This window comes from Meles meles, chromosome 7 (genome assembly GCF_922984935.1).
Source record: "Meles meles chromosome 7, mMelMel3.1 paternal haplotype, whole genome shotgun sequence".
NCBI lineage: Eukaryota > Metazoa > Chordata > Mammalia > Carnivora > Mustelidae > Meles > Meles meles.
In genome coordinates this window covers 150,047,152-150,060,379 of record NC_060072.1, presented here as the reverse complement: position 1 = coordinate 150,060,379, position 13,228 = coordinate 150,047,152, and the positions used below count along the sequence as shown (strand labels likewise).

The 13,228-nt window shown below is 56.4% G+C and overlaps 1 protein-coding gene across 3 annotated transcripts in view; it reads right to left on the bottom strand.

The window, feature by feature from the left end:
* The window catches only part of DIP2C (disco interacting protein 2 homolog C), a 372,928-nt gene that overhangs the window by 40,868 nt on the left and 318,832 nt on the right, over nucleotides 1-13,228 (bottom strand). For all 3 annotated transcript variants that reach the window (XM_046011076.1, XM_046011077.1, XM_046011078.1), the window contains 2 exons: nucleotides 11,329-11,497; nucleotides 9,336-9,506 (listed from right to left, as the gene is read on the bottom strand). In XM_046011076.1, coding sequence (XP_045867032.1) covers nucleotides 9,336-9,506; nucleotides 11,329-11,497 — 340 coding nt within the window. The remainder of the gene's footprint in view (nucleotides 1-9,335; nucleotides 9,507-11,328; nucleotides 11,498-13,228) is intronic.

Below are 13,228 nucleotides of genomic sequence, written 5' to 3'. Positions count from 1 at the left end.
CCAGTCCCGTCCATGTTGCTACAAAAGTTGGGTATTCGTCCTTTCTGATGGAGGCATAATACTCCATTGTGCATATGGACCACATCTTCCTTATCCATCCGTCCGTTGAAGGGCATCTTGGTTCTTTCCACAGTTTGGCAACCGTAGCCATTGTACAGCGCCGTCTCCTTAAACACTGGTGTGTTTAAGTTAGGCCACGGTGTTGTTAAAATCTTCTGTATGCTGATATTTTTCTCATTTTATCAATTACTGGGAGAGAGATGTTACAGTCTCCAATTGACGATGAATTTCTTTTTTCCTTTTGAATTCTGTCAGTTTTGCTTCATGTATTTTGAAGCTCCCTTTTCAGGGGCATATGCATTTAGGATTTTTGTTTCCTGCTGAACCGACCCGTTAATCACCATGTGACGCACACCTTCATTTCCCGAGACCCTCACATCGCACACGTCTGTCACGAACACGGCACGGCCGTCCTCCTCGCGGACTTTGTGCTTACTTTCAGCCTGTCGATACCCTTGGAGTTAAGGTTTCTCGTAACGAATGCAGTTGAATCTTTCTAGCCTGACAATCTCTGCCTTCTAATGGCCTGTTTAGTTAAATTACTTTTAATCTAATTGTTGATACGATTGGCTGTTCGTTGTTCTTGTTCCTTTCTTCCCCCGCAAACGGAATATTTCGCGTACAGCACTTCATCTCAATTGACCTGCTTCTTAGAGGTTGATGCAGAGACGAAAATCTGCGCATTCCCACCGTCCGCCATCACAGGACGTGCTTCAGGAGCCAGAGCAGCGCATCTCCACCAGCCTCACGTGCCGGTGCTCTCAGGCTGCAAATGCCTCGATTGTCTTTTCTTGCTTTTAATACTTAATCGCCTTTAAAGAAATTAAAATACGCTCATAGCCATACATTGACAGAAAAATTTCCAGTGTTTCCTCATATTTACCTTTTCTAGCACTCGGTACTTCGTGCTACAGATCTGACCTGCCTCGTGCACTTTCCTCTCTGCCCCAAGCAGCTGGCCTTCCCGCAGCTGTGTGTGTGAAGGAGGCTCGCCGCACCGCTGCGTCTGCACACACCTGCCGTGTCCTCCCGGACGCAGTGCTGCAGGGTGAGCCATTCTCTTCGCGCTTTGCACGGCCCAGTCCAGTGTGTTCCGGCTTCTGTCGTTCCTGTCATTTCTACTGCTCCTCTCTGTGCACTGTATCTCTATCCGTTCCCAGCCGCTGGAAGACCACCTCTAACCTGGCCCTCAGCACTGCGGTAAGGATTCAACCAGGTTTGTTTTTATCTACGCTGCCGGAGCTCACAGAGATGCTGGGTCTGTAGGCGGACACCTCTCACGGGTCCTTGCCGTCACGTCTTCCAACGGTTCTCTGTCCCAGGCCCCGCACCGCCCGCTTCTGGGCTCCTGCTGTCGCCCCAGAGACCCCTGACTGTTCCACTGGATGTTCCTTCCTTCTCTCCAGTGCGGGACCTGGGGTTCACCGGGCCTGTCCCCCTGCATCCCGTCTGCTACCAGAGCCACCAGGGCTCTTGTCTCTACGTCCGCAGCTTTCACTTCCAGCATTTCCATTTGGTTGCCTGGTGTCGTGTTTATGTTTCCATGATAGCGTCCCCCTCTCCATGCAGGGCGCGTCCCTCTTCAGCGCTGCAGGAAACAGCGGGCTCTCGGCAAGGGCACCGCCTTCTCCAGCCTCACCCGGTTGTCTCTGTGGCCCGTGCGGTATCGGCGGCCTGGGCACTCTCACAGCTCCACTGACGTGCCAGTCGGGCTGGCTTTGTGGCTCTGGGCAGGATCCGAGACTCTGGACACCCGTTCTTTGTCTGACAAGGTGGTTCTCCCTTCTCTCCAGCTCTCTCCCTCCTGCAGGCCATGCGCAGCCTCTGGAGGTGCACGGGCTGTACTTGGGAAAGGCCCAGGGGGCTGAGACACACGTGCTCAGCCCTGTTGTCCCACCTCTGTGTCTGGGGTGCAAGGGGGATGTCTCGAGGGGACCTCGCAGCGGTCCTCCTCCCTGCTCCGCCCTCCGTGCCCCTGCCTCCCACCCGCTGGGGGCCCGCTGTCCCTTGCGTTCACTAGAGGCCTGACGACCCTCAGATGATTCTCGCGGCTCTCAGCTGCTGCCGGCTTCTGCACATGCGCCCCTGTCCGGGGCAGAATGACGGAGCGGGGCTCCCTGGGATTCTCACTCACTGTGCTGCACGGTGCCATGTCCTCTGCTCAAGGAGCCGCTGGTCTCCACGCCGAGTTCCTCCCACCGCCCCTCTGCCGGGGGAAGCAGGGGTGTCTTTTCTCCACAGGGGACTTCAGCTCACAGAGACTTCCGCTCCTCTCCAGCGCCGAAGGCTCTTAAGACCTGTGACTTGGGTGTTAACCAGATCGTTTTCATGGTTAGGGTTGGAACAACAGGTTCTTATGACTTACATGGCCAAAGAAACAACAGAAGTCCAGAGTCTGTCACCTATAAATACACTCTTTGCTCACACCGAACCGAGCTGGCTTCCCAGCTGATTCAGAAATGTACTGGGAGTGGCTGCGGCAACAGAGAGCCAAGGAAATAAGGGTCTGAAATCAATGAGTGGGTGTGGCAGGAGCCAAAAAGGCAGTAACAATCCAGCCCGTGTGCCAGATCCGGCTGTGGCAGTCCATGCCGGTTACCGACACATCGGGTCATTAATGGGCCTTCACAAAGGTCTGCAAACCACGTGCAGAAAAGGAGGCTGCTCCTTCTGCAGTTCCCGAGAAACACAGCCATGACCGCTCACCACGCGTGGCCTGCTCTGCTCTGAGCTCCACCAGCGGCGCCGAGTCATGCACAGACGGGATGAGGACCACAGGCCCAGGCTGCCCGTTCAGCCCGTGTAGACAGAGTGCTGCTGAGGGCTCCTGGTCAGGGGACAGTGGGAATGCAGCAGGCCATGGAGCGGGGAGGCCATGTCCCTGAGTGCTGCTCACCAACGAGAAGCTCAGATGCCTGTGTTCTTGGTGCAAGGCCCAGACTGAAACCCAGGACATCCCTGCAGCCAGTGAGGAGCCAACCCAGACCCAAGTGAACCCCTGCCCATGAGGCCTGTGCCGCTCAGCCGCGGGGCCCAGCTCACCGCGGTCTCCTAGGACCCAAACTCTTCCTGTCACTCCCGAAGCTGCGGACCATCCAAACGGGAAGACACGCCCAGTAGCCAGGAGACCCAACACCAAGTCTCTGTTCACTGGGGCAGCCCTGGTGCATAGCACACACCCCAAAATGCCACACAGAGGGGAGCAGGAACGTGCCCTCTCTTCTCTCCCTTCGTCCCAGTTCACAGAGCCCGTCCGTCCATGGCGGTGACCTTTACGGCCGCAGCTGGCAGAGGAACCGCGCACCACCCAGAAGCACCCGCAGCAGCAGCAGGGGTCGGGCCCGTCCCTTTCGGAGGGAGCCGCTGTGTTACCAGTTCTGAGCATGAAAGCTGGGTTAGGACAGGACTTTCTGCAGCGGCGTGGGCAGGGCAATGTGTGAGAATGGCAGAGTGTGCGTTGATTTGGGCGGCCAAAGAGATGGGCTGAGGTCGCCGTCCGTCACGTTTTTGGTCACCAAGCACCTGAACCCCCTTTCTGTATTTGGGGAACCCTGTGTTTGGAGCTGCACAGTACGCGATGCTAAGTGCCCTCGCCCCGGCTGTCCTGGCTGCCCGCACGTGCGCTGGAAACCAAGGTCGCCAGGGCCCCCGCAGCCATCCGTGGCCCCAGGAAGCAGGCTTGCTCCCGCTGTCTGTGGCACGTGCCCGTCGTGGGGCCCAGGACCAGGACGGACGGCACGGCTGTTCCTGGGCACGTGGTCCTACGCCGGGTCCCCTGCTCTGGAGGCCCGGGAGAGCCACCCAGAGCACGGGGGAAGGGATCTATGCTCAGCGCAGACGAGGACATGAGGTAACGGGAGGCCCATGGTCCTTCTCATTCCCGGGACAAGGCGGGTCAGCGAAAGGGGGTGCAGGCTTCGGCTGAGTGTGACTCATTCCTGTGAGCACATAAGCCCCACAACACCCCTTTATGGTCCTTCCCCACCTAAAAGGAGTGGGGGAGGAAATGAACTGAGAGCTCCAATTCATCAAAGTGTTAAAACTACCAATTCTCTTCTGAGAATTACTTGAGATTTTTATCAGCCTCTGCGCTTCCTGGTTTTTTCTTCCCAACAGTCAGTTTCGTCACTTCTCATGATTAGGACGGCCGCGTTTCTCTTCACTGTGGGAGCTTTAAGATGGAAGCTGGCTGCAGCGTTACTGCTGACTTAATGCCGCACGGATACGTACAGTAAGAGCCTCCCAGATCCATTAACCATCGCTTTTTTCCAAATATAAGGATCAAAGTTTCTGAAAAGGGGACTTAGAAGTTTTGGAAAAGAGAAGACCCCACTTTCCCGCCTTCCTTCTGCTGGTGAGGAGGGCGCTCATTTTTCTGTTATAAAAAGCTAAATTTCTTAATCGAGTACAACCAAAGACCTTTCGGCTTACACTTCCAGAAAGAGTAACTGGTTGTAGGCAGCGTCTTTTTCAACAGAGGTTAACGCGTACGTGACACTTCCTAACAGCACTAAGGGCAATTTATGCTGAAGTTAATTAAACTCAGAAGTCATAACTTGACCTAATGTCCACTTTTGTCATAGATTCAACAAATCCAAATTGTTTTCAAGTCATTTTATGACTAAGGATTCTGGGAAGTTCATTTCTAAGCATAAAAAACGGCACATCCTTCTACATTTCGTCCTCACACGACTCTATGACATGCCAGTATTTTGTGTAAAATTCACGTCAGCCACAGTCCATTTTGGTCCATTCTTTTGCCACAGAGCTACGCCATCGACATCAAGGGGGCTGTGTCGGAATAATTAACGTGGCGATTCCTGCTTCAGAACGACAAGGGAGTAAATAACTCACTCGTTTCTCAGAACAGCTGAGTCAACAGCAGCACAGAAATCGTGAGTGTCCCAATTTTCTATTTTCTGATGGTCTCATAGTTAGATTTTTTACACTTGCCCACTTGTATATTTGACAACAAAACATTTGTCATTTCTCAGGATTTTCTCTTAAAGCCGGTTTCACGCAGCAGCACAAGCAAGCAGCCGTCATGGCTCTGAGCTGTCTGACGCCTTCCGGCACACTGGCCACCCACAGCCACGGCCACGGAGGGGCGGACGCCCCCAACCTCCCCCACCCAGAGACACACGTCTTTGGGTTGCCAGTGAGGGTCGTACGAAATAGCAGATCTGATCTAAAGCGTGAGAGGAAAGGAAAGCGCTAGAAAGCAGATGGGCTCCTCTGCAGACACAGTCATCTCTGCTTCGAGGACGTGTTCCACGGTTCCGTATCTGCTCGCTGCCTGGCCACCAGGCACGTGCTCTGAGCTGCTCTGAGGCGCAGTGTCTCCCATCTCAGAACTCCCACTCGCCCCCCAGGAGCCGTGGTGACCGTGTCGCCAATGAGACGTGGTCCCAGATCATCCTCCTTTCAGAGAACGCTTCTGTTTTGAGGGTAAATGTCTTCTTTCTTGAGTGCAGGCCCCGGCCTGGCCGTCTGAGCCAACAGTGGGCAGCGAACCCCGGACGCTTGCCGGCAGGAGGAGCTATGTGATGCCAAGGCCGTGAGCCGGTGGGGACTCAACCGTAGGCTCGTTGGGCAGGACAGTTGTTGCTGCTGCGGGCGCACGTCACACGGGACGCTAGACTTCAACAAAAAAGTGTGTCTGGTTTCTCCAAAGTGGCTTTTTCCCGCAGCTAAAGGACTTGCGCTGCGGTGCGTCCACGAGGCCGACTAAGCCGGGAGGGGCTGTCCTTCCCCGGTGCGCGGCTCTCTGGGCGTCCTCTCCTGAGCGGGCCAGCGCGTCTTCGGATACGATGGAAGCAGTGGCGGAAAGCGTGCTGTGGGGATGAGCACCAGGGGAAGCCGGAGCAAGGGAAATGCCTCCAGCCTCGGGACTCATAGGGACGTGGGACAAGGAGCCGTGCCGGGCCGCAAGAGGGTGGCAGGGTCCGCCTGAGCCCGAGGCAGCGGGAGTCACAGTACAAGAACGCGCCAGCGCCCAAGATCCTGCGGGGGAGGGACGATGCTCGGGGAGGTGCGAGGACATGTTCATCTGTGGGAACCCTGGCCGAGAAAAGATGAACCCCTAATTCACCTCCACGGAACACCAACGTCTCATGCAGTGGGTGTGTTTACTCCACAGTCTCCACTACCTGCCCGCCGGGTAAGTCAGCCGTCCCCCAAAGACCAGGGAACCGTGGAGACCCCTCCACACTCAGACGAGGACAGGTCACGTGCACATGGAGATGCTTCCCTTCTCTGAATGTGGCTGCCTCGGAGAACAGCGGTCACACCGCAGGCCCGCTCGGTGGCCGGGACGAACCGTCCTCTGGGCAAACAGCACATGGACGGAAAACAGGATGCCCACCACCGGACTGCATGTGTGTCCGTGTGTCCCAGCTCTGCCGCAAAGGGACGACTCAAATTCCCGATGCCTCTAAACATTCTGGTTCAGAGTTTGGGACTGAACATTGTAGGCTCCTGTGTTTTTGATATTTTTACATCAAGGCATTAATGGTGATTATTTCTGGGTGGATGGAATTACAGGTTTAATCATTTATTTGTTGGCTGATCTGTATTTTCTGATTTTTCTAAAAGACTCCTTTATTTAAAAAAAATTCAATCTGTAAGAAATTCAGAACGATGAGGCTTTCCCTTATTTGCCGAGTGATTCATAAAAATTCAGTTGTAGAATATCTAACAACCCCCCTTAGGCACTTCCTGTGGGTCAGGCTGCCTAGAAACACCATGGGGAGCACGACACGGGGTTTCTGCTCAGACCGCGGGCTCTGCCTGCTGCTTCTCTACCGTCATCTCACGCGTTGTAATTTTTGGAACAATTATAAGAAAACTAATGTCTCCACTGACCAGCTCTACCTCCAGGCCTCTGCCCCTGCCCTCTGGATTCCTGGGGGGACCTTGCTGCCTCGCTGCCCGCTGTGGAGGCCTTCTGTGACCCCGTGTCCCAGTCACTCTGCACCCTCCTGCTGGGTCTCACGAGGAGTGTTTTACTCACTCACTGCAAACTGTGTGTTTGCTTCCACCTCACTGAGCGTAAGGGAGGTTCAGAGGAAAATCTGACTCAGACTGACACAAGGCTACCTTATGCCTGCGGTGTCCCCAGAAGCTGCAGGGACACTGCGGTGAGGGACCGTGGGGTGTCCCCAGAGACACAGGGACACTGCGGTGTGGGACCGTGGGGTGTCCCCAGAGACGCAGGGACGCTGCGGTGAGGGACCGTGGGGTGTCCCCAGAGACGCAGGGACGCTGCGGTGTGGGACCGTGGGGTGTCCCCAGAGACGCAGGGACGCTGCGGTGAGGGACCGTGGGGTGTCCCCAGAGACGCAGGGACGCTGCGGTGAGGGACCGTGGGGTGTCCCCAGAGACGCAGGGACGCTGCGGTGTGGGACCGTGGGGTGTCCCCAGAGACGCAGGGACGCTGCGGTGTGGGACCGTGGGGTGTCCCCAGAGACGCAGGGACGCTGCGGTGTGGGACCGTGGGGTGTCCCCAGAGACGCAGGGACGCTGCGGTGAGGGACCGTGGGGTGTCCCCAGAGACGCAGGGACGCTGCGGTGTGGGACCGTGGGGTGTCCCCAGAGACGCAGGGACGCTGCAGTGTGGGACCGTGGGGTGTCCCCAGAGACGCAGGGACGCTGCGGTGTGGGACCGTGGGGTGTCCCCAGAGACGCAGGGACACTGCGGTGAGGGACCGTGGGGTGTCCCCAGAGACGCAGGGACGCGGAGGTGTGGGACCGTGGGGTGTCCCCAGAGACGCAGGGACGCTGCAGTGAGGGACTGTGGGCTGCCGCATCTAACACAGCACATCAGCTCTGCTGCCTCCTCGAAGCCAGAAATCGAGGTCCTCCGGATGTGCCCTCGCCCCGAGCAGCGTGGCTGTGGCTGGGACTGCACCCCCCGTGCTGGTGCCCTTCATCTCCACCCTCGGACACATCGACACGTGCAGCTCGTTTCCAATGCCAACCGTCCAGGAAAAAGGAAAACTGGCTGAAAACGAGTTGAGAATAAAGCAAACTGGTGGGAAAAAATGTGAATTGTACACAAACGGTTAAAGATGCTCCCAAGACTCCAAAACAGCGCCACAGGCCAGGACAGCCACACCACTTTGGATGTAGGAGAAAACTCAAAAAATCAAAATAAAAACCCAACAAAATGCCTTCTGTAGCCAATGTTCCTGGAGTGACCTCATCCTCTGGGTCACCTGGGAAGAGCCGGTTCTCAGTCACCATCTGCGGGGGCGTCCCAGCGCCAGGAGCGCTGGTGAGTATGGGGCCGCCCAGGAGCTTTCCACGGTCAGCCCGGGGGAACTGTGAGCAGAAACTGGGGGACAGTGGGTGAGCAGCACGGGAGATCGGGAGGCGACCTGAGCTGAGCTCTGTTCCAGTCCCCGGGTGAGTGGCATTCCTACCCTGCCGGTGTGTCAGAGGACCGAAGTCCGCAGCCGTGCCCAGGGCTGCCTGTGACAGGTGAGGCTGTGGGAAGGGCACGTGGGCGTGCCCCATCCCCCCGCGCAGGCAGCCCTCCCCAGCCCTGGCTGGCGGTCGGCACAGATCAACGTGCCGTGGTAAGAGGTCGAAGGAAGAAAGGAGCAGGGAAGACGGTGGCAAGTGAATCATGGAGGAAACACAAGCGAGCACGCGCTCTCCAGCCACGGTTCCCGCAGGGGGGTCTGCAGGGCGGTCTGTAGGGGGATCTGCAGGGGGGTGTGCAGGGGGATCTTCAGGGGGGCCTGCAGGGGGGTCTGCAGGGGGATCTTCAGGGGGGTCTGCAGGGGCTGCCTCACGCCTGTGCCCTGGAAACGCAGCCGGGAACCGCCAGGTCGACTTCTAGAAGCCGTCACGGCGGCACAGCCCCGGACCTGCCCATGGTGCTGGGCACTCCTCCTCCAAGACGCAGCATTTCTGCCGCAATGAAGCATTTGTCTCCCACACAATCTTTCGAACAAGCCTGACTTCAGGGGTCTGGGCCAACCACTCCTCACGTTACGGAAGTGAAAACGTTTCAGGACAAAATGAGAGCTCGGAAAGCTAGCTATGAATAAGGTTACTCACAGATGCAGACGGAGAAAAAAGAAAAAAGAAAGACAAAGAAAAGAAAAAAACAACCAACCAAACAAGTGTGCACCAATCACACGCATCAGACTATAAGGAATCTTCTACACGTGGCCAAGTGTCAGCTGCAGAAACGACCCTGTGCCGAGCACCTGTCACTTCAGCGTCCCTCTCCGACGGGAGCACTGCCTGACCCCAAGGACACCCACCTGCAAGCAGATGGCCAGGTTCACTCTGCAGCCGAAGGAGGTGCTCACGGCCCGCGGGTGCAGACCCAGGTCCTTAAAGAGCTTCGAGAAGGACTGCGTGAGCGCGATCCGAGGCCGCTCCTCGGCCACCACCACACACGTCCGCACGCGCGACAGATCCAGTCCGCGCGCCTGCAAACAATAGCGGTGAAAGGTCAGCCTTCTGGGGCCCAAGGGTGGGGCCTCCTTACCCGATGGATACACGCAACACAGACTCTGCCGGAAATTCATTCCCGGGGCTCTGCGCGTCCCTGTCACTCCACTGTCCTGGGCCGTCCCAGCTGTCTTAAAGAACAGCAGGTGCAGGCACAAGGACACGGGGGACGCAGAACTGGACGAAATGATGACAGGACAGCGTTCTGGGAAGCAAGACTTGGGGACTCCTGAGTGCACAGCCTGGACAGAAATGAGAAAACCTATTACCGATACAGAGTGGAAAAGGAACGTGTCTGGACAATGTCAGAAAGACAGCACTCCGTTACGTGCCACGAGGCTGAGAAGGTCCGTTCAACCCTGATGACTGTGCAGACTGAGCTCAGCTCGGGTCTGCACCGCAGCCAGTCAATGGAGCAAGGTCGCTGGGCTCAGAGGAGGACCTCGGGGAGCTCAGCACGGGGTTCTGGGGCTGGGGAGCCGCAGGATTGGGGCAGGGAGACAGGTGGTGAGCGACGGTCTCTAGTGGAACAGGAGCCACAGAAGGACGACCGCCACAGGCTGGACCCCGCAACCCCCCCCCCCACCACCCCGGGCCCTGCTCTGCAGTCCGGGCTCAGGGCCGGGACTCAGCCTCCCGCACGCTGCAGGGGGACCCAGCTCGGGGGGCGCAGCACTCTGGCCCGGAGGTTCCTGCACGGATCTGATCTCACAGGCACGGAGTCACACAGAAAATGCTCCAGCGACACGTGTGTCTTCGGGGAGGCCGTGCGGCCCGGGTCTCGAGGCGGTGCACCTGGAGCCAGAGATCCAAACCTTGGCTCCCAAACTGATTACGTGTAAGGACGTGGAAAGGGCACATGACTTCTCTGCAACTTAGGATTCCTCTTCCCTAACAGCAATGCTTTCTAGCTCATAAGCCTGTCGTACGGCTCAATCAAGCAGTATGTCAAGGGCTTAGAGATACGTAATCATTTTATAAATTAATATATGGGAAATAATTATGTCTTACAAATCTCTTTTCCTATACATGTTTATAATTTTAAGCAATTATACACTGGTTTATGTAGCTTAGTATCAACATTATCGTGCCGTGTTTTTTTGTTCGAGCTTACTGCATTAGGTCCAAACAAGAAAACAAAATTCAGGAGAAAAATACAATGCTTTACTCGTTGTGCATGGATAACGTATGTGCCTACACACGGATACCCAAACGTCATCTGTGCGTACACCAAGACGCACCTCTGTGTGTACAGACAACGGGCAGCCACTGGAGTGTAAATCGACACCGGTCGTGTGACTACCCCCTTCCTTACGTGGATAATGACTACTTGAAAATACGTCTTTCAAATGCTACTGACTTAAATGGAGGGAAACGCTAATATTCTGGTTAGGACGCAGGGTCTTCAAGGAAAACAAAACGAGTGGCTAAGTTCAACCCTACGGCTCGAACACCAACATCAGAATAAAGTTAACTTCACCCAACATGTGAGTTCACCCACAGAAGGAAAAGCAGTTCGGGGCCTTTGGGGCAGAACTGATGGGATCACAGACATCGAGGGTGTGGGGTGCACAGCCTGGGATTTAGCCTTTGGGGCCGTGCAAAGTTATTCACCTTATAACACCAAGTTTTCACATGGAGTCGGCTTTGGGAGCTTCGGGGGACAACGGATTACAGTTTGGCTTTTCTGAACGATTATTTTGCTTCAGGAGCCCTTCCCACGGCCCGTGACATGGTGCTTCCCCAGGACGCTTGGACATGCTCCCCAAAGCACTCTGAGGCCTGGGATGAGCGGCTTACCTTGAGGGACTCTGTCTGCGAGCCCAGCCCCTTGGTGCAAAGTTCCATCACTGAATAGGAGCAAAACGTATCCCGGACTTTGTACTGGCTCACGGCGAGAAGCCACAGGGCAGGGCTGGTCTCCAGCTCGGAAGGCGGGATGAGAATGGACTGGTGCCCGGAGTACACGCTGCAGAGACACACGGAGGGTGTGTGAGGGCGTGACTGCGACAGGCCTGCTGCCCGTTCGCGGTGGGGGGGAGGGATCCTCGCCACGGCCCCTCGGCTTTGCAAATACAACACCAACATGCGTCACAAAGGCACCGTCAAGGCACGAGAGAACTACAGGAGTCCCCGTTCAGTGACCGCCTTTCGGGAAGTCACCTGAACCCTCTAGACCCTGAGACTTGCAAAATGTAGGGAACGCAGGGTTGCTTTTATAAGAATGTATGTTTTCTTTGGCGGGAGGTCGAAAGAAGTCTTTTGTCCACTCTTGTGATCTCTACGCCCAGCGCAGGGCTTGACCTCATGGCCCCGTGAGGAAGTCATGCACTCTGCTGAGCCAGCTGGGCATCCTGTCTCTTTTCTTTCTTTCTTAAACAATCGGCTTTTGCTGCATTACAGATGGAGGAATCTTAAACCCCTGCATGTTGGAAACTACAACTCAGAAAGCACGAACGTCACCCAATAGTGAGTGGTTCCCTGTTGGTGCCACGCGCGTTGGGCTAAGATCTCGTAATCCCGCGCCTGCTCGCTCTTTTGCTTAATTCAAGTTAATGGATGAGCCGGGAAGGTGATTAGTCTGGTCGCGCGTTAGGGACAGCAGAGGAAGCCACAGGAAACGTAGCAAACACACAGGCCTCTCAAAGCGCAGTCCACGGCCACTGTTAGTTGAGTGACAAAAAGTCCCAAGTAAACCAATTTCTCCTTCTAAGCTAGGGTACTTCCTCCAGGGAGGAACGGATGCTGAGTTGAGAGGGAGAGTTTAGAGGAAACTCTATGCCCTGAGCTGAGCACCCCCGCGGTCCCACCCCTTCCTTCCAACACCCGTCGGGGTGCTGGCGAGCGAGGACAACCACGAGCAAGAACTTGACCAGATCTCCGTGGCGCTCAGGTACTTGCAATGAATACCCGTCGAAGACCCTGTTTGTGCTCTGGGAAGTGCTTGGCCCATTGTTACGCAGCCCTCAGAGGCCCCTTCTGGAAGGACCTGGCTCTGATACCACGTGAGGGCTCCGGGGCCACCAGCCAGCGGCCAGCTGGACCCTCACCCTGCCTTGACCTGCGACCTGCTCACCTTCGCTGGTGTGGCCCCTTCCTCGCCCCCCACACCTTTCCGCGGTTAACGCCAGCTCCCGACAGCTCTCCGAGGCTCCCGTCAAGGACGTCACTCTCTCTCACACACAGCCCCTCCCCTGCAGCACCCGGTCCCTCGCTTCCCAGCAAGACCACAAACCCCACCAGCTGGTGAGCGCTCAGGCCCCCGCTGTTGAGCGGCGGAGCACACTCCAGACAATGAGCCAGCGTGTACGGAGGGAACCGCGTGTGACTCGCAGAAGGATGTTGGATCCTCGGGTGGGAGCTAATTTTAAGTGGCAAGTTCATTCACGAGGATGTCTGGATCTTCCTTGATCCTCTGAGAAAGGAAATCTGGGGATAGACACTCTGTTTAAAAGGCTGCCCACAGCCCAGAACAGAGTCAGAGGCGGTTCCGGGTCCCGCTGGGAGGAAATGTGCCGAGATCCGAGGACACACTGCGGTTCTCAGCCACCAGGAGATGGTCGGGACAGCCCGACTTCCACATGTCCTCTGTGATCCTGCCGCTACGGACGTTCTGCACCGCACACTCACCCAGAGCGGCGCCCGCCTCTGGGACGGGGCAGGAAGTCACCCTTGTGGTCAGTGTGGCAAACCAGGGAAG